General features: G+C 37.6%; 2 protein-coding genes across 8 annotated transcripts; one reads left to right on the forward strand and one right to left on the reverse strand.

The window, feature by feature from the left end:
• Nucleotides 1-606: 606 nt before the first annotated feature.
• Nucleotides 607-14,739, reverse strand: LOC6040648 (acidic leucine-rich nuclear phosphoprotein 32 family member A). 2 transcript variants are annotated; one of them, XM_038261550.1, is made up of 7 exons: nucleotides 14,301-14,739; nucleotides 2,806-3,182; nucleotides 2,659-2,735; nucleotides 2,224-2,595; nucleotides 2,085-2,149; nucleotides 1,845-2,019; nucleotides 607-1,781 (listed from the first exon to the last, which is right to left on the reverse strand). In XM_038261550.1, the coding sequence occupies exons 1-7, from the start codon at nucleotides 14,346-14,348 to the stop codon at nucleotides 1,726-1,728; spliced, it is 1,170 nt and encodes a 389-aa protein (XP_038117478.1). In that variant the 5' UTR covers nucleotides 14,349-14,739; the 3' UTR covers nucleotides 607-1,725. The 2 variants fall into 2 exon arrangements, with proteins under 2 accessions (XP_038117478.1, XP_038117477.1); XM_038261549.1 differs by lacking the exon at nucleotides 2,224-2,595 and having other exon boundaries at nucleotides 611-1,781; nucleotides 14,301-14,694.
• LOC6040649 (zinc finger CCHC domain-containing protein 13) lies at nucleotides 7,021-27,646 on the forward strand. Of its 6 annotated transcripts, none has more exons than XR_005278319.1 (3): nucleotides 7,021-7,462; nucleotides 26,828-27,001; nucleotides 27,059-27,646. XR_005278319.1 is itself a non-coding variant. In XM_038261551.1 (2 exons), exon 2 carries the CDS (start codon nucleotides 27,137-27,139, stop codon nucleotides 27,626-27,628), a length of 492 nt encoding a protein of 163 aa, XP_038117479.1. In that variant the 5' UTR covers nucleotides 26,828-27,001; nucleotides 27,059-27,136; the 3' UTR covers nucleotides 27,629-27,646. The 6 variants fall into 6 exon arrangements, 1 of the variants encoding a protein (XP_038117479.1); XR_005278317.1 differs by having other exon boundaries at nucleotides 7,021-7,381; XR_005278321.1 differs by having other exon boundaries at nucleotides 7,021-7,381; nucleotides 26,828-26,990.
• The last annotated feature ends 137 nt before the right edge of the window (nucleotides 27,647-27,783 follow it).

The raw sequence follows: 27,783 nt of genomic DNA on the forward strand, positions 1-27,783 counted from the left end.
CACAGGGTAAACCAACTGCCCTAGTAGCAAACCTGCGCTAACTAACATTCCCGTCCCTTAAAATCGAGATCTACAAACTGACATGGCGGGCGCCGTTGGTGGCCAATGACTGTTACCAATCTTTAAGGTGAAGCCGTTGATCATTTTCAAAGAAAATTGATCATCAATATAAAATATTCTGTATTAAATTCAATTCAACGAATTTCAGCACCAAAAGGAATCAGCATGTGCCGGTTGTTGCCTTCTTGAAGCCACTGAAGGAATTTTTGATCTAAATCAATTGTGCTTCAAAATTTATATAATTTGCCTAGTCCTAGTTGGCAATCATTGATTAATGACGATTTCCATAACTTCACAAGGAATGGGATAATCGTTATCAAAAGGAATCAGCATGTGTAGCGAACTATTCTAAACAACTTGTAGAAGGAATTTTGTAAAAAATTTGAAAGCGACGTAAAATTTATATCTTTGAACGAAAAATCATGACAATGATGGAAGTCTTCACGTTAAACAACTCTAGTTATTTCAAGCATCTAAGATTTTTTTTAGCGAATTTGAGTAGAGTTTTAACGGAATTTTCTTTCGTTCTCCAAAACAATCGCCCGCTTTAATTACTCTTTTTTTTTATTTAAACAAATACTTTCAGTTAATTATAAATTTTGCTCTTTCATATCTCACCTGCCGCACGCGCGCGTCCATCATTGATTTGCTCACATGACTCGCAGTAATTGTTTGTATTGTTTCTGCAATGTTTTCTCATTTTTACTATTTTTTTCTCTTTTTTTTTTGCTGTTTGTTAATATATACTGTGTGTGTTGTAAGTCTGTAAATGTTTGTGTTGTTTTTCTCTATACAGCACTGCTTAATAAATTCAAAATTCAGTTTTTTGATTTGAGGGGGAACGCGCGTTTTAGTGTCGTCGCTTGGGAAGATAATTTGGTTTTACAACAAGAACATAGTTTGCTGCAACTAAATATCTACGAGGGGTGAAGAATATTTGGGTTTTCGGGGGGAAAGGATGTGTGTGAGGTGCACAAATACAAGTATGATCGACTATTTGTTTTTCAGCTTGGCGCTTGTGACGTATGAATTTATTCAACAAATAAAAGTTTAACTGACTCGAGTTCAGCACATCGTCAATACACGTTGCTTTCGCTATAAGAAGTGTGAGTGTTGGTGTGTGTGTGTTTGTTTGTGTGTCGTCAAAATCTCTAAGACTGTCTTTCTAAATTCTGGCTCTGATTGCGCGTAAAAATCGCAACCGCAACACACGCGCACGAACGCTCTGGGGCAGCGGGTTTTGATTGATCCTGCGAAAAATTAAACTTTTCAACGATCGTATCGAAACCGCGGTCCCTACTAATCTCTTACTTCCCTCTTTCATACTGTTGCTGCTGCTGCTACTGCCGTGTGTGTGTGTGTGTGTGTGTGTTTGTGTGTGACAGAGGTGGTCGCGATTTGATTTTCTGTAAATGTGAATGCCGCACGTTTTGCTTCGCTACAATTGGTTTTTTGCTCTTTTATTGTAAATTTGTGGTTTTTATACTTTCATTCCTGGATTCTTTTTTTGTGTTTTTGTTTTAAACCTTCCGCTTTCTTTATAGTATTATTTTGTATTCTTACAGTCGAAACTTACGGTTACCACTATCGATAATAATTAAAGTAAAAGGGGGTGTGTGTTTTTTGTTTGTTTTTTGAAAAAGAAGAATACAAACGGTCTGCGATTTAACCGTCGTTACCGTCCAGTTTCCGCTTCTTACCCCTGGCTTCGGCGTCTGCGCCTGGAGAATCAGAAACAAAAATTAACTCTCTTGATTTAAGTTCCGGAGCACCTTCAAACTTACCCTCAGCGTCCGAGGAAGCCTTCTCTTCGGCACCTTCGCCGCCAGCAGCCTCACCGTCACTGTCGCCTTCGCCATCATGCTCCTCATCGTCCGTGGGCTCGTCAACGTCGTCGTCACCCTCGCCGTCCTCCTCATTCCAGTCCGAACCGTCCTCCTCGAGGTTGTCATTGTAGACCTACGAGAGTAAAAGTTAGCATCAAGTTTGATTTCTACGACGAGATTTCCGGAAAAAAAACTCACATCGGCCAGCGAGATATCATTGTCGTCTTCCTCATCATAATCGGAGGAATCATCCAGCTCGACGTCTGCAACGAGAGAAAAGATAGAAACAGATCGTTAGTACTCAAGCAACCCAAGCCTTCCCGGTTCCGAAACTAACTCTCCATCAGCTGCTGGTTCCGCTGAACGAAGCAGATCTGATTGAGGAACGCTAACAGGGAGAGGAACGCGACCAGCAGTGCCCCCAGCGACGGGGGGTTTTCACTGCGTGCGACGGCACTTTCGGATTCGTTTTTTCGCTGTATCTCTTCGTACAACTCGTCTAGATCGTCCCTATCGTCGGCAGCATGGGCTTCGGATTTGTCTTCTTGCTCTTCTTCATCCGCATCGAGCCTCAGCTCGAGCTGGCCCAACCGGGACTCTAGCCCGTTGACGGCCTCTTCAACGACGGCACGTTTCTGCCTCAGCCGGGCCTCGAACCGCTCCAGTTCGTCCAGATCGATGTCGATCCCGTTGATGGAGAAACATGCGGCTGCAAGGTTTGGGGGCCTCGATCGTAGTCTTACGAAAAGTGGTAACACAAAGCGATACTAACCTTCATCGTCGTCATCGCCACCGCCGTTGGCTTCGTCCTCCTCATCCGAGGGCGCTTCCGTGTCCTCCCGGTCAAAGCTACAACAAAAAAAAAGTCTCCCATTAGTACCTGATTAAAAACCCCCAAATAAAAAACCAACAAACTCACCCGTCCAGATACTTAAGCGACGGGATCAGCTCGAAGATCTTGTCCCGGTAGTTCTCGGTGGCGGTGACCTCGTTGTTGAACAGATCCAGCACCTCCAGATTCTCCAGCTCCTTCAGCGGCTTCAGCTCGTCAAAGTCCTTGATCCGGTTGCCGGACAGGTTCAGGTGTGTCAGCTTGGGGCTGCCCGCCAGGTGGCTGACCCCGTTCGAGATGCGGTTGTCGGACAGCTCGAGCTTGCGCAGCGCCGGCAGCTTGGGGAAGTTCTTGAGCGACGTGAGGCCCACGTTGATCAGGCTGAGCACCTCGAGCGCGGTGAAGCTGTCCGTAAGGCCCTCGATGTTTGTGCTGCGACAGTTGTCCAGGATGAGCTCGGTGATCTGCGGGAGGAGAAGGTGGTTACGTTTCAATTGCGGACTTCAAGGTCAAGGCCCCACATAACATACTGTTTAATGCCTCTTGAAAAACGGTAGAAAATGCTTGCTCAAAATAGCTTGCGTAGAGAAAGAAGCAACCATATTTTTTCAGTGATCGAAATAAAATCGTTTTATTTGGAAACCTCTTCAGCATTGTCACATTTCACGGCTTGCTCTAACATCCCCTTCTCCTTTCAGTTCCAAAGTCGTCGATACCAAGTGGTATCTCTACAACGGTTTTTCTTGGCTAGGATCATCAAAGAAAAAAAATCCTCGTCGCCAATGTTGCGTAGTGAAAGATATAACCTTCTTGTTCAGTGGTCGAAATAAGAATGTTCTATTTAGAAACCTTGTCAGCATCGTCAAATTTCATGGCTTGCTATAACACTTAAGTACATAAACGAAATGCAGCTTTCCTCCCATGTCCATTCCAAAAGTTGTACGCAACAAATAAGTCAAAGAATAACAAAATTCACTAAATCTACCAACAAATATTGAAGAAAACAATCCCAAAAAGAAAACAAAAATCATGAGTAATTTTCTATGATCAGCATATATGCAAGAAATTATTGCTCCCCCGCGACCTCCCTCGATATCGACGTCGGCAGTTGGGAAGCGCCCCGACCAGCAACGGTTCCTCAACTCATTTTCGCGCGCGCTCCAGAATTTGATTTTTCTGTGTCGGTATGACAACACCGATGTGGCTCCCCTCCCTTCATCGGTGTGGGTGAGCTCCCGCACTGGCAAGCATGCTCGTTAGTAGTGGTGAGAGGACGACACTCACGCGAGGGAACTCTTCGTCGTGCGAGTGCCCTGTCAAAATATGCATCTTACGCACACATCGGCAACAGGAAGATCGATTTTCAAGCGGGATTTCGTCGCCGTGCGCGCGGAATCAACGACGAAAAGACCTTGAAAACTACATCATCTCGCGCCGAGACCACGTTGCCAAATTGCGCAACACGTGTCGTCGGGTCGACGGTGTTTTGAACCGTCATAACTAAGTTAAAAGTGTCTGACACATGGAAATGGCCAATCATGGCTTGCATGGCGAGGGGCAAGAAAAAAATCGATCAACAGCCAGAAATGTTTACATTTTTCTCGTCGACCATCGCGCGGAACGAAATGCGGCCTGCTGCTGCCATCAACGAGCGAGGAAAACATTGCTCCCACACCAACAAAGAGGAGACGGTGTTGGTGAAATGCCTAATCGGTGCATGAGTGCCGTGGTCACTCATTCGGAATCGACAAGGTTGCCAGATTTATTGTGAAAGAACAACTTTTTTTCAAGCTATTATTTCAATGATTCTTTTTTCCTGAATAAGGTCCTAGCCCTATTTCAATTTTTATCTTCAACGGTAAAAATACGATTAAAAACATTTCTCACCACATTTTTGCCTCCTTACTCATTCTGAGCAAATGTCTGTTGGGATGTGTGTAGACACGATTTTTTCCGCACGATTATCTGCCTTATTCTGGTCGTTTTGGGGTCCCCTAAGATCTTATTCAAAATTAAGTAGTTTAGTGAAGTACACTTAACCCCCGGTGGTTGGTCACTTTTTCGTTTGACACTTTTTTAGTTTGTACCCCGTTGGTTGGTCAAAGTCAAACTAAAAAGTCACGAACTGTCAATTTTTACATGGCGCTCATGCACACTATCAACACAAACCTTTGATAGTGTGTGTGAGCTCCGTGTAAAAGGGGTGTCAAACTAAAAAGTGACCCCGTTCGTTTGACAACAGTTGGTGTCAAACCATCGGGGTTTGAGTTTATTTCAAAAGTTATGCTATGAAAAAGATTTTTGTAGATGCAAAAAAGGGTGAAAATTGCAAAAGTTTTGGCTGATGACGAAGGCCAGATCTTCACCGCATTGCTAGTGCTTTTTGAGATGTTTCTTAAAATAGCTCGTTAGCTTAAGCTTTTTTTTTAGGGCTGCAACGTAAATAAGCTTTTATAACATTTTGCTTGCATTTATTCATGCGGAAGGAGGAAGATGCCAATCACTGAGGCGGTTTAAGTTGACAAGACATTTTTTTTTCAATGGATCAACTATGGTCCCATTGGAATAAGGTGTCAAGAAGTGCATTTTCTGTCAAGGAGTCCGCGTTATTTTTTAATCGATTTTTAAATCCGTTTTAAATCCTTTGTTATCGTACAAAGGGTCATTGTACTCAGAAAAATAAGCTTTATCGTTGTGATCAATAACATCACAAATTTAAGCTCAATTTTAGGACCCAATCTAATTATTGCTTACTGTGAGATAAAATCCCAACTGACAGGAGGTTAAAAAGACCGAATTACCAAGGTGTAAAAATATGGAAGTTTACCTGAAATTTAACGATGATTTGGCTAGCAAAACTTTTCAAAGTTTTTGTCTCCTACCCATCCAATTAGCTTGAAAGTTAGGGGACAAAAAATATTATTAAAAAAAAAAAACAAAATTTCAATAGAAATTTTAGAGCTATCGGCTGATATCAACTTAAATTCTAGTGCATTCATCTGAGTTTTTAATCATTTTAAGAATGTTCGGATTTATTAAAAAATCATTTAAATTTTGCGGTGTACAGTAGGTACCACAAACATGCTTTTCTTGGCTTTTTTCTTACATTTTTAGAATTTAATTTTAAAAATGGTCAAATAATAAACAAACAATATATTCATTTTTGCTTTTCAAGTGTTCTGAATACTGCTGATACAAGGAGGTTTAAAAACACCCAAAAAGCCTAAAAATACAAAAAATATAAATTAAGAAAAAGTTATGATTGCGAATCAACTGTACTTATGAATAATGCATTTACCAGCAATTTTTGTATTGAAATGTTGAAATTCTGTCTTATATTAAAATTTTTCATATTTTATCTATTTTTTTCATCGTTTATCAAGTAGTGTTTTTTTATATTTAAATTTTAGTGAAAGCGAACACCTAAGGGTGGGGGAGATTTGCTAATGTCTACGCTCCATCGAATAAAAAATGTATGAAAAATTCTTGTGTTAGTTTTTAAAAGGTTCTAAAGCCGTTTTTGTATCGGGTTTTAATCAATTCTAGATTAAATTTTCAAAAGTTCCTATCTGCATAGGAAACCCACGATGGATAGGTTGTTTTGAAAATTTAATCTAGAACTAAAGAATGATCAAATTCAAAATGTTTCAAAAATTGTTCATCTGCACGTCCTTTAAATGGTATTTGGATGGCCCCCTAATGGAGGCCAAACAATTTCAGCAGCCTTATCACTTATTTTTTATTGGAATCAAATTTGGCTGAATTCTGCGCAATTTTAGTTCATTCACCATTCTGTTCATCAGACGATTTTACACAAGAACCACCTGTTTTGGTGGTCGTTCCAGGTGTAGGAGTCGTCTCCCTGGTAAAAGTACAAACAACACACAATCTTACTGAGAAATTTGGCTCGAGCCTCGACTCGATTCAGGCTCGATCTCGAGCCAGATCGACTCGAGGCTCAAGCCAAAATTCTCAGTTTTTTTTAAATGGTCCAATAAACCAAATTTCCAGTTTTTGCTTTTTGGTTGTGTTTGAAACCGCCTTAAGTCAGGGGTATTAAAAAACATCCAAAAAGCAAAAACCAGAAATTTGGTTTATTGAACCTTTTCAAAAAAAAAAAAAAAAAGAAAACTCCGGATTTCCTCTAGGAATTAGAGCGATAAAGAAATATTTTTAGACAAAGATAATTCCGGCAACCCTGTCGGCACTCACCACCATCAAAAATTTGTATTCTGACCAGCGTGAGTACCTTTCGGTGGGTCGGACCTCGGCCAGACCAACACCACCCCAGTCGCGTTTGAGCGTTCGCTCGATCAAGCAGCACACACTCCTCTTTCGCGCTGGCCATGGACGCGTGCGGCACAGGTGCCCTGGCAGCAATGTGCCCCCGTAATCAGTGTCTCTTTTTCCGATGCGGAAGTGTTGACCGACCCCGCCCACGGTGTTGTGGGCCCCACGCCCACACAATCGGTACGTTCCGACGTGCTCGATCGTCCGGTGCCCGCCCAAGGATCCTCCAAAATCCCCGGAAAAGTGCCTGAAAAGCGAGTGCAAAAACGGTGGAAAAAATTTCTGCTGACGGGGGCTGGATGAAAAAACCAAGATGGCGACCCACTCACTCTGGTGGTGGCGTTGAGTGACCAATCCTGCACGCGTGTTGAGTGTGAGTGACTGCTAGCAACATTTTGCGCTGTGTTGGTATGGGTTATGGCGGCGCCTGTTGGATGCACACACAATTAGAGCGGTACTTGCAGAAATCTTAGTTGTAGTAGTATTGGTGGCGAATCGCATCGAAAAACTTTTGAGTGCCTTCTGCCTTCAAAAAAAATCGACGACGGAGTTCCAATCGCATCGCGGTGTCGGAGGACGAACGCGATTACGAAACGTCGTAATAAAAATCGGGTGGAACTCGCACACCCTGTTGTCGTTGGTTTTTCAATGCACGGGTTTTGTCAGTGCGGAACACTCTTTCTGGTGGCGAGCGGAGTAGGACGGAGAGTGCTGCCAGATTTGTGACACTGACTTTCTTCTTAATTTTTTGTTGCTATCTAGGAATTTTTAAATTCATTGATAATCTTAAATTTAAATTTTATCGCCTATACTCTAAAGTACCGTAAAACGGGGTGACTTTGATAGCCGGGGTGACTTTGATAGGTTTGCGATTTTTCCGCAAAATGAAGAGTACAATTAAAATACGTAAGGAATGGTTCAGAAACATACTGACCGTGGTAGAGAAGTGTTCAAAGTACCTCATGAAGAACTTTTCATAAATTTTTGAAAAGTTTATAAAGTTAGTGAACTATAGTTAAGAAAATGTGGATGAAAGTCATTATTTTAAACTTCTCAAAGTGTCATGATTTTCTCAATGAACATGATTTTTAATCGGAAAACGGAATGCATTTTCGGATTCTTTGGACAATTTTCCACTAGGAAAAGGTTAAAGAAGTTTGTAAATAATAAATAATAGGTGTTCTTGAAACAAAATTTAAAAAAATCTCCAAACTTATAGGCAAATTCAATTGAACAAATTTCATGTAAAATGTGAAAACTTGTGATTCGTGCTTCGAATTCAGTATAAAATGCAATATAAATCGATAATTTTATAAACAAAACTATTTTTAACAAATTTCAGGCAAAATTCCGACTTTTTAACAATTTTACCTAAAATTTATATGTATTTTGTTAAAAAGCTTATAAACTTAGTTAACTTAATATAAACATTGATTTTTTTTCTTACAAACTATATCAGCTTCTTTAGTGATGGTACATTTAACGTACAAATAAAGTTTGAACATCTTAAATATGATTTTAACAAGAAAAACTATGACTATCAAAGTCACCCTGGAATTAAAACCAAGAATTTTTAACGTAACTATTTTTCTAAACACTATTAAAAAAACTTTTTTTCCAAAATAGTGCATGGACTTTGTGTGGCCTACCCCAGTACATGTATGTATGTATGTATGTATGATCCCCATACCCGCAGGCAACTTGGTCCTGGAACACATGTGAGCGCTAGGTGAACAATTCGATCATCTTTTACTCCGTAATCTGTACACCCACGTGCATAAGTTTTTTTGCACGAATTTTAGTGCTACAAATACCGGCGCATTTATCAAAATGTTTTCCCTCTTCCCTCCCCAAGCGCCAGAAATTTGTAGCGGGTGTAGGGACACTTCGCATAGACGCCCTTGCTCCCATCACGTCACTGAGGGTATGGAGCGACGAGAAATTAATAAGCATGCCCCCTCAGTCGAACCTTCATTAGAGAAGCAGGCAATCCACAACTCACAGCGAACGACCGAGGGAACACCCTACCGCGTATATAATAAGATTGGCGTGGTTTGTCTTTAATGAGTTGTAAATATGTCAGAATGAGTGAAAGAATTGCCTGTATTAAAAAGGAAAGGTCTCACCAAACAACGGAGTCTTCAGAAAATTTTCATCTCTTCAATTTTGATGTTCGTGGAAAAACATTGAAAAGCTTCATTCTTGAGTTGTTCCGATTCCCCGTCCGTAGTATTTTCCCGCAGTCCTTTCGAAATGTTCCTGTCAGACAGCTCCATACTCTTGTACACGTTGGCCAGCTTCTGCTGGGCCTCCTTAAGGGTCGAGAAGATCTTGGACCAGAACTTGATGGCTATCGGCATCCGGCAGAAAGCTGTTCCAAACGCGAACGTAGACAATCCCCTACCGGCGTAGACGAAGTACTTTTCTTCTCTTCCAACGGGCGCGCACCGGGTTCCGCAACATTCACAAACCGTTCAAATTACTATGTTTTACTCAAACAGATAGAAAAAAAACCCGAAAAACTTCATAAAAATGACACGAGCAGAAAAATTTCTTGTGTGGCCTACCCCAGTACATGTTTTAAAAATAATAATCTTGAGAAAAACCTTACATGTTGGAAAATATTCTAAAAACAAATTGAAATCCTATCAAAGTCACCCCGATTTACGGTACAATTAAAACGTTTGTTGGATAGATCAAAGTCAACTGCTTCAATTTTATTAAATAGCGACGATCCTCATTCGAACTAGAAAGCACCTAAATGTAAACATTCAGCTTTCAGTTGTTCGAATTGCCATTTTTTCATCCGCTCATTTCAAATTACTATTAAGTTTGTTTTCAAATCAAACAAAAATACACTGTTTAAACTTGAGGATTAATTACAATCACTTAGCTTAGCTGAAAATGATTTCCACTATTTTATGAGCTGTAATTGAACGTCAATGTGCTGATATGGCAACATTAGAGGCACGATGGAGTTAGATGCTGTTCCCCTAAATGTTTTTTATTCTTTGCGAAAAATTGAAATATGAGTTTAATAATTACTTGCTGTTTGAAAATAAAGCCGAAGGTTGAGCATGCCACCACTAATTACACAGGAAAATGTCAAATATACACCTTTTCCCGACATAAAACATGTACGCCTTATCAGATGTTAATATAACCATGGTATTTTGATGAAGAATATTAACGTCTTACTCGGGGTGCCATTTCTCGCAAAATTTGCACTTTCCTAACAAAGAAGCAACATTAAAAAACCTATTGCAAAACAACAAAAACATTGATTTTTAGTTTTCAAGATTTAATTTTTTTATTGTATCTCGCTTTCTTTTCAAAAGGACCTATGTACGTAGGAAAATCGTAGGGCATTGGGTGTTTTGAAAAGTAATATTGGTATAACATTTACATAAGATTTTTGTTGAATATTTTATCAACATTTTTTTTTTCTAAAATACGAGGACATTTGATAAATTCCATCTTAACCCTCTAACGCCCAGAGTTTATCAACTGTTTTAAAAATACACTCAACCCCCGGTGGTTGGTCACTTTTTCGTTTGACACTTTTTTAGTTTGTACCCCGTTGGTTGGTCAAAGTCAAACTAAAAAGTGACGAACTGTCACATTTTACACGGCGCACACGCACACCTTCAAAACAAACGTTTGGTAGTGTGTGTGAACTCCATGTTAAAGGGGGTGTCAAACTAAAAAGTGACCCCGTTCGTTTGACAACAGTTGGTGTCAAACCAACGGGGTTTGAGTGTAGTAAATGCATAAATTTTGGTTCAATATCCCTAGATTAGCTTAACTTTGGTCCACAAAACATTGAATCCATGCAAAATTTTGAAACTTGCAGTGGTGAACCAATGCTCCACCGGTAAAATCTTTATCTTCATGGCTTATATGTATGTAAAATTGACAAAGAAGATTGAAACTGCCTCTAACATCATTTTCTTACAATTTATTCATTGTTAAAACTTTAAAAGAACCAGTTAAATTTCTTTCAATAATTCTCTGATATTCCCATACAAGTCCAAAAACAACAAAAATATACAAAAATTGATGTTATAACAAGTTTATTGACCGCATTACAATCAATTAAATCCTTTTTCATTGAGTTCTTAGCTAGTAAAAATAGTGTTTAAATATTTTTGCAAAAATACAAGATTCATGTTTACACTTTGGTCTGTAAAAACGCTCGTACTCCATCAATGTGGATGAACACGTGCAAAAAGGTAGAGTTGACAATATTAAAAAAAAGCTTTGTCTTTGTGTTCTACAATATCAGCAATTTAAGCTTCATCTTAGGACACAATTGACCCAATTTCTCGATAGAATCTATAGATTCATCAAACATTAATTATTTTGAACAAACTAATTAAAATGTCTTCTTCATTTTAAAAACTGTTTGTTAAATAAGGCTTGTAAAAATATTAAAAAAAAAATTGTCACTCCCCCCTCCCGCCCCTCTTCAAAATATTCCCGAAAAATAAGATATTTTTTTTTGTTCGAAATACTTTTAAAAACATTGAATTGGAAGTGCAATCAGCCGAGAACAATTATAGATGCCTTTCCTGCGTTATGAATCATTTTTGGCATGTTTGGGTTTATTCAAAAATATTTCAAATTTAAAACGTTACTTAATCAACCTTTAGGTGGTTGGTGCCTGTTTTTCATAAAATTATTTTTATTAGGTCCTTTTCGGTACTGGGACCTGGTTAGGACCGAGTCGGCTTTTGTAATTACATTTGACTTAATAATTACAGAGGATCTTGTGTGGTTGGTGCCTTCCTCACATTCATAAAGTCAATACATTCAGTAAAAATAGCAACATTCCCCCTTAACATGTTTAACAAATCAACTTTATTCCTCATTTCTTTTGATAGGGTTTGCAAACCTTCAATATTTCTGGCTCATCGGCAAGGTCTGATAAAAAACCAATTCAACGATAGCATGGAAGATTCAGACAATATTTCTACCACAATATCTGAAATCTGGCCTCCAAAAAGAGTATAAATAACACTTAAGTGCTGATAACTTTTGATAGGGTTATCAAATCATCATGTTTTAAACTCATTTCAAAGGTATTTCAATTATCTAACTAACGACGGGTTGCATAAGGGACCCGGACATCATTTTCATTGATATATGTGAAATCCGGCTTCCAAAAAGTGTATAAATAACACTTAAGAACTAATAACTTTTGATACGGTTGTCAGATCCTTGATGTCCTAGGCTCATTTGGAAGGTCTTTCGATTATCATTTTCATTGAAATATCTGAGATTCGGCCTCCAAAAAGTGTATGAAAAACACTTAAGTGCTAATAACTTTTGATAGGGTTGTCAGATCTTCAATGTTATGGGCTCATTGGAAAGGTCTTTTTAATACCTTTTTGAAAATGTAAAACATGATAGGTTTTCTTGCAAAACCACCTTTTGTACAATCTTCCGGACATTCGCCAAAATCGTTTTTTTAGCATAACTTTTGAAGTACTTAATTAAACTTGCTGGTTTTAAATAGAGACCTATGGGACCCCAAGACGGATCGAATGAGACAAATACGGTCAAAATCCGTTTATCCAGTCCGGAGATAATCGTGTGACAATTTGTTTGTCCACCCACCTACACACATCCACACAGACATTTGCCCAGAATATGATTCTGAGTCGATATGTATACGTGAAGGTGGGTCAAATCAGATCAAATTAACAAGTTCATTTTTCGAGTGATTTTATAGCCTTTCCTCAGTAAGGTGAGGAAGGCAAAAAATGTCGAAGAAATGTTTTTTTTTGCTAAATTTTTTTTTCGTCAAATCTTAATTTTTATTTCAAAACTAATGATTGCAAAACAACTGAACTAGTGTAAAATGCTTTTTCAAACACTTGTTTTATTCAAATGTTGAGGCTACCTATGACTTATTTTTTTCTTCAGAATAACACTCTGTAACACCACCACAAATCTGGCACCACTGGCGGTTCACCACTGACCACCGTCGCTCCGTTGCCACCGCACACAGATATGTGTTACGTTTTTTCTTTCGTGTGTTACCCACCACCACTTCTTTCTTCCTCGATCGAAGCAATATGGCGGCTGATTTTTCCTTCCCCATTGATGAATGATTAATTTATTAAACTTTTTTCAAACTCTAAACGAAGCCTGAAATGCCTCAGCTTAGAATTGTTGGGGGTTCACAACTTGTCAGCGCTTCTGGTCTGAATACCCAGCGCGCGTGGGATTCCGGGAGTTCCGTCGCGAGAAGTCGACGAAATCGATGTTGGGAAGCGCGAAAAATTCTTTGGTCTTTGCTGATAAAACGGGACACAGATTTGGATGTAAACATGCCGCCGCCGCCGCCGCGTTTGGGGGAGGTTGGGGAGGAACATTAGAAGATTTTCCGTAAGGGTTGATTCGGAGGGGTGGAAGGAACTTTGATGGCCTATCTACAATCACTTAGCTTAGAAAATTTCACTTAGCTTAGGAATTTGAATCAATGGAAATGAATCTGAGTTTCTACAATGGAAAAGTAATCAAATTAGAAACTGACGTTTGGTTTGGAAAATTTCAAAATCTACGGTAAGTTGACGTTTCCATATCAAAGGTAAACAAACAACTGCATAGCAACGTATATCAGCCCAGCAAGTTTTCTAAGTTGATTGTGGATGACGAACGTAAGTTGCAGACTTTCCTAAGTAACTGCTTTACTTAGATGTTCTAAGCTAAGTGATTGTAGATAGGCCATGAGTTGAAATTTTCACTTTTCTATTTCAATCAAATTGAGGCAAGTTTTCTTGGTGTGTTTTTGGTCGTTTTGACTTTTTCTTCCGCCGAGCATCCGCACATATTGATTGAATGCAACACTGGGGGGAAAGGGGTCCTCCTGGGACGGCCAAGTGACCATAAGGTGCTGGACCTTAGGAAAACCGTCCAGTTTTGCCGTAATTTGCACTGTGACAGTCGGTAATTAACGCAGAAGGCGTTGTTTTTCAGCTGCCAAGCGAAACGACGCACTTTGAGGTTAAATTGCTTCCGTTCGGTTTGTTAGCTAACTTGGCCCACTACGGATCGTGCGGTGCAGCCTGGAACCGGAAGTGCCGGTGCATCCCGCGGCCAGGAATTTGCGAATGTGCGTGCATTTCGGACCGTGCACACACGCACACAGAACGCGCCAACGCGGAGCGAGCGGACGCAGGTGGCGCGGGGGAGATAGCGCCCCAAAAAAAAACCGAACACCAAATTAAGTGTGGCCACTGGTCCCCCCTCCCCATCCGGAATCGGTGCCACCCCGACAAACTTACCTGGTCATCTGGCAGGCCGCGTTTTTCCAGCGCTACTCGCTTCTCCATTGTTGTTTTGCTGCTGCTGTGACGTTTATGTCCTTAAGTTGGTCTGGTCCCCTGAGGTCTCAGACTCGGTCCCGCTGCCACTTCCGGAAGTCTCCTTCGACGGTAATCCACACGCACCACGCACCGATTACGCTTCCACCAGCCTAAACCACTCCAAACACGCGAAAAACCGACTTTTTCCGGGCCAAATTATTCCGCCGAAATTATCGCCAGAAAGCTCACACAGTCGTCTTTTACAACTCGCAAGTCAAACTCGCGTACACCGACCGACGACGTATGACGTGAGTTCTTTTGCGCACCACTACACCTTTACGCCGTCGAGAGTGCCCCTCGAAGACACTCGATTTTTATTTCGTCGAGTCTTTTTCTTGTCGAACGGTGCGTGTGTTGGTGAAGGCGAGCGGCGCGGCAAACACCTGGAAGAGAGTTTGAGAAAGCAAGAGAGAGAGAGAGAGAGAGGGTGGAATGAGTGACTGATGCCGGTGCGAGAGAGGGGTTGGCGGTGGTGGCGCGCGATTGAAACTGCTACAAGTGTTTGGGGGTTGAAGGATGGATGGATTCTGAAACAGGAAGTGCGTTTTATGAGAGAATGTTGGTCTTTGCAAATTTTATTCCAGTTTCTTGTTCCTCTTCAATTTTTAAATTTTTTTCATAAAAAAATAATAAAAATAAGATAAAATAGAACTTTAAAAAAGTTACTTAAATTTAAATTTTCATTGAAATTTATTTGAAATTAGGTACACTCAACCCCCGGTGGTTGGTCGCTTTTTCGTTTGACACTTTTTTAGTTTGTACCCCGTTGGTTAAACGTTTGGTAGTGTGTGTGAACTCTGTGTAAAAGGGGTGTCAAACTAAAAAGTGACCCCGTTCGTTTGACAACATTAGAGGGCTTTTGTTAATTTGATTTGGTTAACCGCGGTGGATTTTCTTGAAATAATTTGAACTGTCAAAAATCCACCAAAGCATCTACCGGTGGATACTTTTCTACCACAGATTTTTGTGCAATCAAAGCGGTAGATGCTTTGGTGGATTTTTGACAGGTCGAATTATTTCAAGAAAATCCACCGCGGTTAACCAAATCAAATTAACAAAACCCCTTAGGTGTCAAACCATCGGGGTTTGAGTATAGTGAATTCATCAGAATACATATTACGGTGCTTCCATCCCACTAACATTGACGCACAAGATCCTCTGAAATTACTCTTAGCTTTAAGAAAAATGTAATTATCAATAATTGATAATTATCATCAATTTTTGGTTCAACATAAGCAGAGATATGCCCAAATTCGTGAATAAAAAGTAACGTTCTCCAATGTTTTGAAATGCAATTTCCATTCAAGCGATGAACACCGCCTACCGAGTTTTTATTGCATAAATTTTAATGATTAATTATTTATAAGAATTCTAATAAAACAATTTCAACGTAATAAATAAAAAAATGGTATGATTTTCATGTTTTAACAAAACATGTATTTAATACAAAATATGTATTTAATACAAAATATGTATTTAGTACAAAATATGTATTTAATACATAATATCTGAGTGAGTGGTTTTGCCTTCCTCACTGAGATAAGGCTATAATCCTGCTCTAAAAATGAACTTTGTATAAAAACGTCGTAGACCCACCTTCATGTATACATATCGACTCAATACCCAAGTAACCGCGGGACACTAAAACGCAACATTAAATCAACTCTATATCAACATATAAAGTAAGCCTTTTAGAGTTTCATAACTCTATATCTTCTTGTAAAGTGAGATTAAAGCCAAAAGTGGCGACTGGAACGGTGGATATAGAGTTATGTGCATTGGAAAAGTACCTTAAAAATGTCAAAAATAAAAAAAAGCCCAACGCCATCTGTTGATTATTTGAACGATGAACTTATTCAAACACAGATGGCGTGGAATTAAGCTTGTGGGGGTTGTTTTTTTTGCTCCAAATTGTCCAATCCAGTTCACGATGCTGTTGAAGGGAAAATTCACGATTATGATGCCGTGCGCCTGCTGACTACTCTGTAAAGAAGATGCTCTTCTAAGAGGATAGTTGGAGATGGTGTCTTTTCTGTCTGCTGGGTTGGATTTCTAAAAAACATTTTCTAAGATATTTTTTTATTTCACAATTGATGAAATTCTTCACAACACACATTTACACTTCACTAAACATTTTAATTATCTTGCTTTTCCTTTATTTTGTGCATTGGCCGATTTCCCCCACAAGAGGTTTGTTAATCGTTCATTACAAGTTCGTTGAGAAAATCACCACCACCATCACTTCAGTACTGGAGGCTGCTGACAAATGAAAATTTCGTTTTAGCGACAAATATTCCACATATACATTTATCTTTATCTTACCAAGAAGATTCTGATTTTCTAGCAAAAGTTTAACCACTCAGAACGGTTTTATTTTCCTTTTGTTTACGGTATCGCGAAGCACTAATAAAATTTGATATAAAGTTATTGTAGAGTAACATGAAATGTCAAAGCTTCAAAACTTTTGCGCCAGCTTATTTAGAGTTAATACTCTGAAGAAGCATTACAACTTATGAATATAGAGTCTCAAAACATGTAAATGTTCATTTAGTGGTGATTTACAGTTCCAAGTTAGTGCTTGTGGTTACTTGGGTATACAATCGAAAACTGAACAAATCTTGAGTGTATGTGTGTGTGTGTGTGTGTGTGTGTGTGTGTGTGTGTATGTATGTAAACTATGTCCGGATCCACCATCCGTCCCATCATTGGTTAGGTTATCAAAAGACCTTTCCAACGAGTCCAAAACATTGAAGATCTGGCAACCCTGTCTCGAGATATGGCCACTTAAGTGATATTTATGTACTTTTTGCAAGCCGGATCTCACTTAAATGTATGTAAACTATGCCCGGATCTACCATCCGACTCATCGTTGGCTAGGTTATCAAAAGACCTTTCCAACGAGTCCAAAATATTGATGATCTGGCAACCCTGTCTTAAGTGATATTAATGTACTTTTTTATTCCGGATCTAAAAAATAGATGAAATTTTTGTACAATTCCATCATATCAGCCATTGTTGGTAATAAGTGAGGAGGGCTCCAACCACATAGGTGGATTAAGTTAGTTTTTATTTTTTGAATGGTGATTAAATCCAGAAATTTTGAAGAATGCCATTTTTTATTTTAAGAAATTGAGCATATGTCTGCTCATGTTCAACCAAAATTGATACTTTTGAAATGTCATGGTGTTATATGGCAGAGTATTGAAAAAATAATTTTGATAACCTTTTTGGTATTAAATAGCTGTTTAATGAAATACTCTTTATGTTTCGTAGTGTTTTAGCTCAAATTTTAATCCTGGTAATCTGTTGCTGTATGTTCGTGAGAAATTGTACAAAGAAAAGATTATTATTCGGTCGTGTAAGGGTTTCCAGCTGGGATTTCGGAGTTATTACAAATAAGGACAGAAATCTGGTTGATTTATCGTTTGATTATTTCGGGAACTTTTTATTGAAAAACAAAAATTGGTCAAATATGTAATTCAGAATCCCTCAATGCATATTAACCCTCTACTGCCCAAATTTTTTTTCGAAAATTTTTATTTTTCCCGTGTTCAGGAGGTCATTTTGAGCTACTTTTGTTCTACGAAAAATTTTACTTCTCTTGTTTTATGTTTTTCTTGTTTCATTTTTAGTATTATAATTTGCATTTATGTTGTTTAATTTATGTTTGTTTTTGGTAGTATTTGACCTGTTCTACCACATCCTATCATTACATTTTTCCCATCCAATTTTTCATGTTTTTACAGTCACTTTTTCAATGTTTTGCTTGTTTTTCACATGTTCTGTTGTAAAATTTCACCATCATCATTTAAATTGTTAAAAAAAATCGTAGAGGCATAGCCTGGGGCACTAGAAAAATTACTGCATACATAATTTCACTTAAAATATAGGAAATGTTATAAAAAATGTCATTTTTTAAAACATTGGCAAAGTCTCATAAAACATGTAAAACTTCCAACCCATAAATTTTCTGAAATTTTAAGAAATCTTCTTTCCAATGCTTTTTAAAGATCAATAAAATTGGTTGAACAATTGAAATTTGGCGTTTTTTTAATCGAATAATCAGAATAGAAATCCATTCGCCAGAGTGGTTAATTTCCCAGATAGAACCATTTTCCAGAATAAAGCAGTTCCCACAATTTTTTTGGGAACTGCTTTAATTTTACTGTTTTGTGGCCGCTGCAATATGTTTATGAAGTTTATGTTTTCATTTCTGAAGTCATCATATAAACCTAAAATAAATATTACCAAAAAACGACAACTCAACACTTTGGCTCAATTCTGAGATTTAGATTCTGTGGGCAAAATTACATGGAAAACATGTACTTGAACAATTTCAAATAAAGATAACTCGAGTTAAAAAATCCCGTTAGATTTTGAAATTGCATCTTTTGAAACATTAATATAGCTGTAACTTTCGACTCTTAAGTCCAATTTGACCTTTCTGAAAAACCAAAATAATTGTTTTTTTTTCAGAGTTCTAAAAGAGCCCGGGAAACCACTTTTCTCCAAAACTGAACCCTGAATTGCTACGGTCAAAAAACTGTTTTTTGAAGATTTGCTTTGATAAAATTTTGGCTTTTTCGACAACTTTATAGAAGACAAAAAAAAATCTCAAAAATATTCCAGAATTGTTACATTTTCCAAAAACACCTTCATCGCGAACCACCCTAATTTTTAACAAAAACAAATGTAGCTCCTTTTAGTTTGCAACAAATCTTCTTCTTTGACCAGAAAAGTTATTGTACAATTTTACATCCATCCATCCATTAATAAAAGTCTTCATACAATATTTGCAACCGCCCATCGAAAAAGGCTTTTAAAAAATATAATAAAAAATCTTGAGAACAGATTATCTGATCGATTTGGTATCTTGTTACATGCCGTCAACTGGGGCGAATCGGGACTGCAGTCTGAACTGAATAAGGACAGCAGCTTTTAAAGCATGATGACGGAACTTACTAAAAATACTATTTTTTAGCCGAACTTTTCACATAAAAATTAAATTACGAAAACTAACCATATTTGAAAAAAATATTTTATTTTTGGATAATAATTTTGAGATGACAAAAAAATATTGCCAATAAAAAGTAAACAAATAATAAATTGCATGCTACGGTTTCAACATTTTAATGACAAAGTTCTAGTTCTATATTATTTTTAAAAGTGCCCAAAAATGCTAAATATGTTTTTTTAGTTGTTTAAACTTCTATTTTCATTGAAATTTTGAAGCACTTTGATTTTTTTTAATATTACCCTGAAGTTTGTTGATTTAATATGATTACAAAAACATGTACGACAATTAATCAGATTTTATAAGTTCTATTAAAACATGATTTTTAATTGTTTACTATGACAAAATAGTCATGCTAAGAACCGTAACGAGCGCCGTCACAGCCAAAGTGTAAGGAAATCGAAACAACTCGGCAAAATATGATTGGAGCAAAGCAACAACAACACAAATCAAACTGTGTGCCGACGACATCATCATCATCATCATCCACCGAGCACCCTGTTGTTTGCGTGAGGAAAGTTCAAAATTTTCTGCAAGTTTTTCCTTCCCCTCTCTATGTGATCTTGGCTGGTTCTTCTAAACGCGGTTGACTTGTTTGTTTTTCCAAACAACTTTCCTTTTCTTATCTGTTTTGGACTCGTCTGACCTTAATTAGGTTTGTAAAGGTCGCATTTTTCGGCGTTTGAATTATATTGAACTTGCACAAATTAATGAGGTTGGGCCTAGGGTTGGGCTAAATGTAGTTTTGAAGCTTTTCATTTTCACTTACCTAAAAAATATTTTAAATTTTACAAATCACTTCACTATGAAAAATTTGCACCAGTTCAAACTTGCAATTTTTCTTGCCCAAAAACTACCCTTTTTCACTGCCAGATGAGCTGCGACGTCTTGTCCGACAGCTTCGCGAAACTATGTTGCCATCATCACCCCACCATGCTCTGCACATATGCTCACTCCTCAACACACAATAATAATGCAAAACGGTCAACCAACGCAACGATGCGGTGGGGGAGGGCCAAGTGGGGTCAGGCGGGTGGGACCGTTTGAAATTTACACCGCGTTTTCGTGAGTCAAAGCTCGCCGATTGGGGCGAAAAATCACCAAAGTCGAAAAATACAGGGAGCTCTTTCGCATCTGTGTTGGTGGTTGGTCGGCGAGTTTTGGAGCTGTGTTGGTATCGGTAGTATTTTCGACGAAAAACTACCCCCCGTGATCACCAAAACTTGGCACGAAAGAGCTTCTTAGGGGTGAGCTGGGAGAAAAAAAAAACGAATGCATCCGGCGAAGGGAAATCGAGCGGAAAATGAGCGCGCGGTTACTTGAGCTTTGCACGAAATATTTATTCGTGGATGTTTTGATAGCAGTGCAATCCACACTCGATTATCCGAAAGCCTTGGCAAAATTTCACTTCGGATAATCGAATTACAATTTTTTTTTGATTTCTTATTTTTGATTGTCGAGATTTAGAATTTTTAAATCAAAGATGGCGGCCAAAACGGCGGTGATGAGAAAATGAAACCACGCAAATTTAACTAAAATCGGGTTGCAGAACTAGAATTTGATGTTAAAAACAATTTTTTTTTTGCTCTCGATTTGATTATCCGAATTCCAATATAAACCTTTGGATAATCGAACTTCGGATAATTGAGGGCTTCTGGACTGTATTTCGTTAGATTTTTCTTCTGTTTAAAATACATCTTTTATGTCAGCGAAAATGTGTAATTTTACTACCTTTTTGTGTTGTGTCACTTTTTAATTCGAAGTATAGTCTAAATATTTTTATATACTGCATATTAAAAGAGGGTATATTACACTTTAAAATTTTAAACTTGTCTAATTTAAACATTGTTTTAACTGTACATGCTACTACCAAAAGTTATAAAAAAAGTTTTTTTGCTTACATATTTTTTCGATGCAAAAAATAAAATAAAATAAAATGCAAAAAGTCTAAAAGTGCTTAATTTGATTAAAAATACAAAATTCAACGATACAATTTATTTTTAAATAGTTTACAATCAACTGTACAATTGTTACAATGAAAATTTTTAATTTTCAGCAAAAAAGTAAAAAAACTTGAAATTAAATTTGCATTGGCCTCAGAGACAACTTTTAAGCTAGGATCAAGCAATAGGGCAAAACATTATTTGGCAGTGCTGCCAATTCCTTGGAAAAAGGAACTTTGAGATGCAAAATCGGATTTGAAATCAAAAAGTACTTTTTACAGAAATTTTAATAAAGTGCACCTTTTTCTCGAGAAATCCACCAAAAGTTTGATTCTTGCGTTTTTTCTTCTTCAATTTTTCGCTTGTTTTTCAATAAAGGCTGTGGTTGGCCAAACCTAAACATATGTTTTTCGAAGAGATTCAGAAAATTTCCTATAAATTAGTCTACGAAACTTTGAAGAATGGATCCCTAGTTGCTGAAAAAAGCCACAAAGGAAAAAAAGGACAAGAAAAAATTGTTTTTTGTTTATCACCCAAAAAGCTCGCTCTAGGCAACTATTTTTTCTGATCAAAATTTTAACTCAGCCACTTTTATGCTGCCTAAATAATCATTTTATACATGTTTTCTTAGGGCGTCCAATTTTCTCGGGTTTTAAATTTCCCGGGAAACGAGAAAAATACTTTTTGAATCTCGGGAATTTTCGAAACAGTAATAAAATCTATGTTTTCATTATATTTATTATGTTTTCAAGCTTAAAATCATAGGATTCGGTCAATACTGTTAATTGGTGACCATCTTTATTCTAAACAAGGACAGCAGTTTTGATAGCTTAAAATTCATTAAAAATTGTTTTTTTATTGGTCTTTGTTATGCTTTAAATTTTAAATGAATCTTGATTTTTTTTAATAACGTGACCACAAAAGCATAAACAATCTTTGAAACTGTCTAAAAAACGAGAAACGAAAGCAAATAAAAAAAAACCTGTCAATGTAATTATTTTGATAAGTTGAGAATCTCATAATTTACATAAAACACATTTTACAAATTATCTTTAAAACACTATCGCCTACTAGGGCAAATCGGAACTACAGCCTGAACAGCTACAGAAGATTTTGGAGCAATAAATTTAGATATGTGTACTAATTGTTTTGTTCTGTTTCTGTTTTAACCGATATCAAATACTCAAAATTTAAACATTATGCATAAAATTTGGCTTGAACAGCTGTCTTAACTCGTTACTTTTGTCCTGATTTGCTCAAGACTGATTAAAAATAATTAAATATGATAATTTTTTTCAAGTCAAAAATCATAAATATACGTAAATTAAATACCAAATCCTTTTAAAAATAAATAAGATTAAATTGAAAATATTTGAAGCGCTAGGCATTTTGCGCATCTGTAAACTAATATTTTAACAATTTTCCCTAATAAGCCAAATTAATGCTGATATATGCCAAATACAGATTTGGATGCTTTAGCACTCTTATTGATTACTAAGTATTTAACTGTTTATTTATTTCCCCGTCCAAATTTGGATTTCCCGACCAGAATTTGTTTTTTTTTCAATCTCGGGAACTTTCGGGACAAAATATAAAAAATCCCGGTTTTGAAAAAATCCCGGGAATTTTGTCCCGGGAATTCCCGGGATGGACACACTAGTTTTAAATATTCTATTTAACTTGTACTTCTATAACATATTTTTTGCAATTTCGTCGTGAAACCACTTACTTTTTCTGTCATTCTAGAACGACGAAACAGCCTACTTTTCTCTACCAAAAATAACAGAATAGAATAGAAACATTTTTCATAACAAATGCTGAAATCGATGATGAAAAATTGAACTTTTCACCACTTGTTTTGAAAAGTAATACTTTTCAACAATATTTTGATCTAACCAATGAATTGACTAAATACATGGACATTTGACTTACAATTCTATTCAAAGGGTGTTTTTCAGGATTGCGAAAAATGTTTTTTTTTGAAATTAAATATGTCTTTATTGAACTTTCTTATAATAATTACATTTCATTTACATTCTAAGTGGTATGGCTACATGCTCTTCATCTTTGTTATATTTTTCGTTTTCTTATTAACTGTTCACATTCATTTATTTACTTCAAATTGTTTTACATTTTTGCATTGAATCGAATACATTTGGGTAAAAAAAGAAAAAAAAAACACATCACTTTTACAACTAATCCTAACTTAAAACTTAAAACTAAAAAAGCAAATTCATTGAAATATTCAAAATCATTAGAACGAGTAAACTACGAACTGTATTTTAAGATAAATCCTCCAAGCGTTCTTACTTGTTCCGCACGAGTTTTGCAACCACGCAGTGTTGTTGTCATCTCGATGAAAATGTTCAGAAGTTCTTGTGGTGAAAACAGGTCACTACTGCCTTCATCCGTTGATGTTGGTTCGTTTTCCCACGGTTGCTGTCTGAAGCCAGGAGGTGTTGTGTTCTCTGCAACTTTTTGCCGCTGATTCAACGGCAATGGCTGCAGATTTGGAACCACTCGAGCAGATCCCGCTCCAGGTGACGCCAAAGCAGGAAAATCCACGTCCGTGAAAGTTGGTGGTGTTTTGCGACGATTTGGTTGGTGCCTCGTCGTCGCTTGCTGCCGAATTTTCACAAACTCAGCACGTTTTGGGCAGCTTCGATTCTTGGTCGAATGGTCGCCGCCGCAATTGAAGCATTTCGCTTCGATGTTTTCGTTGATTGTTTCGCAAACTTGAGTTTTGTGCTCACCTCCGCAGGTTGCACAACGACTCTTGATGAAACAGTTCCTTCCACCATGCCCAAACTGCAAGCAGTTCGAACATTGTGTCACGTCTCGGTGCACTGGACGATAACGTTCCCAAGTCACGATGATGTTGAAAATTGCCCGAACTGCTTTCAGCTCAGACGGCGTTGTCGATCCTTTCTCGAGATGAACCAGGTACAGTTGATCACGATACTTGATGTCCTTGTTGTGTCTCGTCATCTTGAAGACTTCGATCACGTTCAACTTAAGAGTTTTGAGCTCTTCTTTCAGCACACTCACATCCATGTCATACAGGCCTCGGAGGACCTGTTTCATGGGGCGTTTACCTGGATCGTCATGGCTGTAGTATTCAATCTTTGTGTTGTTCAGGAAATCCCGAACGTAGTTGTAATCCTTTCTGGTAGGTAGCAGAATTTTGAGTCCATCAGCACACAAGCGAATGGAAGCTCGTAAAGCACCAGATTTGATAAACCCAGTCAGCCACTTTCGCACCGAATCCGATGACGATGTTTTCACAAAAATGGGTGGCAACTTTTCCCGTCGTTCAAATTCTTCCTTCTCGCTCACGTCCACAGGGAGGGTAGCGAACTGGTTTCCAGACAATTTTTGAGCGTCCTGGCTCAAACTGCCTGGCTTTGCAGGTAGCGCTTCGGCATTCTTTAGCTTCTTCAAATCTGCCGATCCTGCTGGTGAGGACCGCCTCTTTTTCTTGCCGTGAGGCATTTTTTGCACTTTTTAGCACTTTTTTTGGTTTGTTAGGGACGCACGTCTGACTCGCTTCTCTGCTGATCGCAGACTGATTGCGAAAAATGTTGTATGGAACTCTTTGCAAAACTTGGTTTTTTCAGCACTCGACGTATTTATCCAACTCGGTGAACCTCGTTGGATAAATTTACGACTCGTAAATGTAAATGTATGAAATTCTGTATGTTGAGAAGAGATTTTCTGATTGAGCAACGTTGTAGGTTATGATTACGACTTTTCACAAACTTTGAAAAATATTTGCAACTAAAAAATAAATTCTCAAAGTTCGATTTTTTTAATTTTCGAAATTTTTTTGGGGATTTAAAAAATACATCTTCTGAGCCATAGTGAGTGATGGTGCAAAATCTGGTTTAGGAGACAACAACTTTGAAAAGTATTTTACAGTTTTTTGATAAAATGTACCGTTTGCAAAGCATAACTACTTTAAGGTTAAAATTTTCGATTTCTTTTCGCAATTAAAAATACTTCCTGAAATTAAAACACCCCTTAGGTACCATTCACAAACCACGTGCACAATTTTTTTTGGAAATCTCAACCCCGACCTCCCTCGTGGACAATTGTCCATACAAAAAAAAAACTTTTTTTGTATGGAGCGACAATCGCCATACACCCCCCCCCCTAAAGTGTCTACGTGGTTTATGGATGGTCCCTTAAAAATATTTTGGAAAAACTTGGATACAAATTTCAGCAATTTTCTCTCTGATACCTGCAGCCTCACAAATAAATCGATTCGTTGAAAATGATTTTTGAGAAGTGTGGCCCGTAATTTTCAACTGACGATATCTCGAAAACTATTGTTTCGATGTTCAATGTAAAAAACATAAAACTTTTGCGAATTTTTCTGATCTTTTCGTTTTGTAGACATTACAAAAGTGAACCTTGATTTAAATATTTTTAAATTATTTTTTTTTGAAAAAAATCAGAAAATTTCACAAAAGACTATTTTTTTAACATTGACAATCGGAACAATAGTTTTCGAGATAGAGTTTCGGGAAATTCTCGGGATGTCCCGGGATAGGCGCACTCGTAAAAATCTAGCGCCAAAGTTATGATTTTTTGAAGAAAAAAAAACTTGTCAATGTAACTCCAGAGTTAAATGTTACTTATGTTGAAAACCTTTTCTACTTAAATGCATGCATTTTTTTAAATATTTTTTTTGCGTTATTTCAAATAAAGAAAACTAAACTTAACCAAAAATGGCAGCAGCTGAAAGGTGCAGGTTTCGGGTAGTACCTAGTTTCTTAAACTTCGTCACTCACCCGTAACTCATTCGTACACGTATACATAAAACGGTACCAAAGTGGACGTACGGAGGTGATGATATAAGTGCATCGCGGGGTTGATGCTGGGTGGCACGAGCATGGGACACAGTTATCGTCGAACAGTTGGACGGAGGTTGTTGTGGTGTGAAATGTGATGCATTGAAAAAGCGGATGGTAAAATGTGATTTCTTACAAAAATTGCTGTTGAAATTGGAGTTGTACGCACTCCAAACACTAAAAACTGATTTCAGTTGAGCTAATTTCAGCCAAGTTTGCTAGCTCTCTAATAAAAGCTAAATACAAATAAATTTCGAAATTTTTAAACAAAAAAAAAAATTTTACAAAATAAACATCATTACAGTTATAATTCTATAAATAATGAGCAAAATGTCCACGAATTTATGAAAACATTATCTTAAACATTTAAGTTTTGTACTGATCTGTGGCCCCAAAATTCAAACATTATAAATAGTCTTTATTGTATTTAAATGGCATAAATTATGTATTTAATTAACTAATGATGCATTTAATCATTTAATTTTAGATTTTTTTTAATTAAAATTTTAGTCAGAGCATTGAAAAATCATCCTTGAAAGGGTTATAAATACATTTATTCAGACTATAAAATGCTTTCAAAGTTCCACTGTTCTGCTTTTGTTTATCACAATTTTTCAAATGTCTTTGTATTTTCAGGTTCCCTCCATCGGCTGTTGGTCAAGGGAATGAAAGCAGAGTTAGTTATGACTGAACGCTGCATTCAACAGCCGTTTTCCAGACTCCAAGCCACTCGTAGGTTGATAGCTCAGCAATATTTGCTGTTGTGATATTTGAATCAGGCACACGAGTGAGCACGTTTGTATGTGGCCGGTATACAATACATATAAAGAGATTATCAATATGTTTAAACATGGATTTAATTTGCAGGTATTTGTTATCATTCACATTCATCAGTAGTGCTTTAAACTGCATACAACGCAATTCAGTTAGTTTTGGACCGGCAGCATGGATCCCGTTTGGATTTTATTTGGAATATTCGTATGCATTGTAATATGGGCTGTTTGGAGCTGTTTCGACACCACTGTGCGGAAAAACGAGTGTAAATGCTGTGGCCACAGGGGCCACAAGGCGGAGCAATGCTTTCACCGGAATCGAATCTGTGAAATTTGCCACGAGGGTGGCCACATCGCCTCGGTTTGCACCAAAATATTCGAAGCGGAAAATTCCCAGTTTAAACCTTCCATCGTCCTGTGGGCGCTGACGTGGATTGATTACATCTGCACAAGTTCGGACAACCGAACTTCGCGGTGCAAATCTTGCGGGGAAAGGGCCCACGGAACGTGCCAGTACGCCGTCAGGAGGTGCTTCCGGTGTCGCGTCAAGGGTCACAAGTCGTCGGCCTGTCCTGGGAAGAAGCTGTATCGGGAGATCGTTCCGGTGGTGAAGACTGGAGCAATCGTTGCGGCTGTGGTGTTGTTTTTTTATTTACAGAAATAGAAGCGATTCCATTGTACTGAACATTCCAGCTAAAAAGATGTTTGAAATTTCTATAGAATAAGTAAGGTATTTACTGTTTGATGCTAAAAAAACAATGCTGTGATGTGATGTGATCAAATGAAACAAATAAAATCAAAAGTCCGATGACATATCTT

This window comes from Culex quinquefasciatus, chromosome 3 (genome assembly GCF_015732765.1).
Source record: "Culex quinquefasciatus strain JHB chromosome 3, VPISU_Cqui_1.0_pri_paternal, whole genome shotgun sequence".
In the NCBI taxonomy this organism is placed as follows: domain Eukaryota; kingdom Metazoa; phylum Arthropoda; class Insecta; order Diptera; family Culicidae; genus Culex; species Culex quinquefasciatus.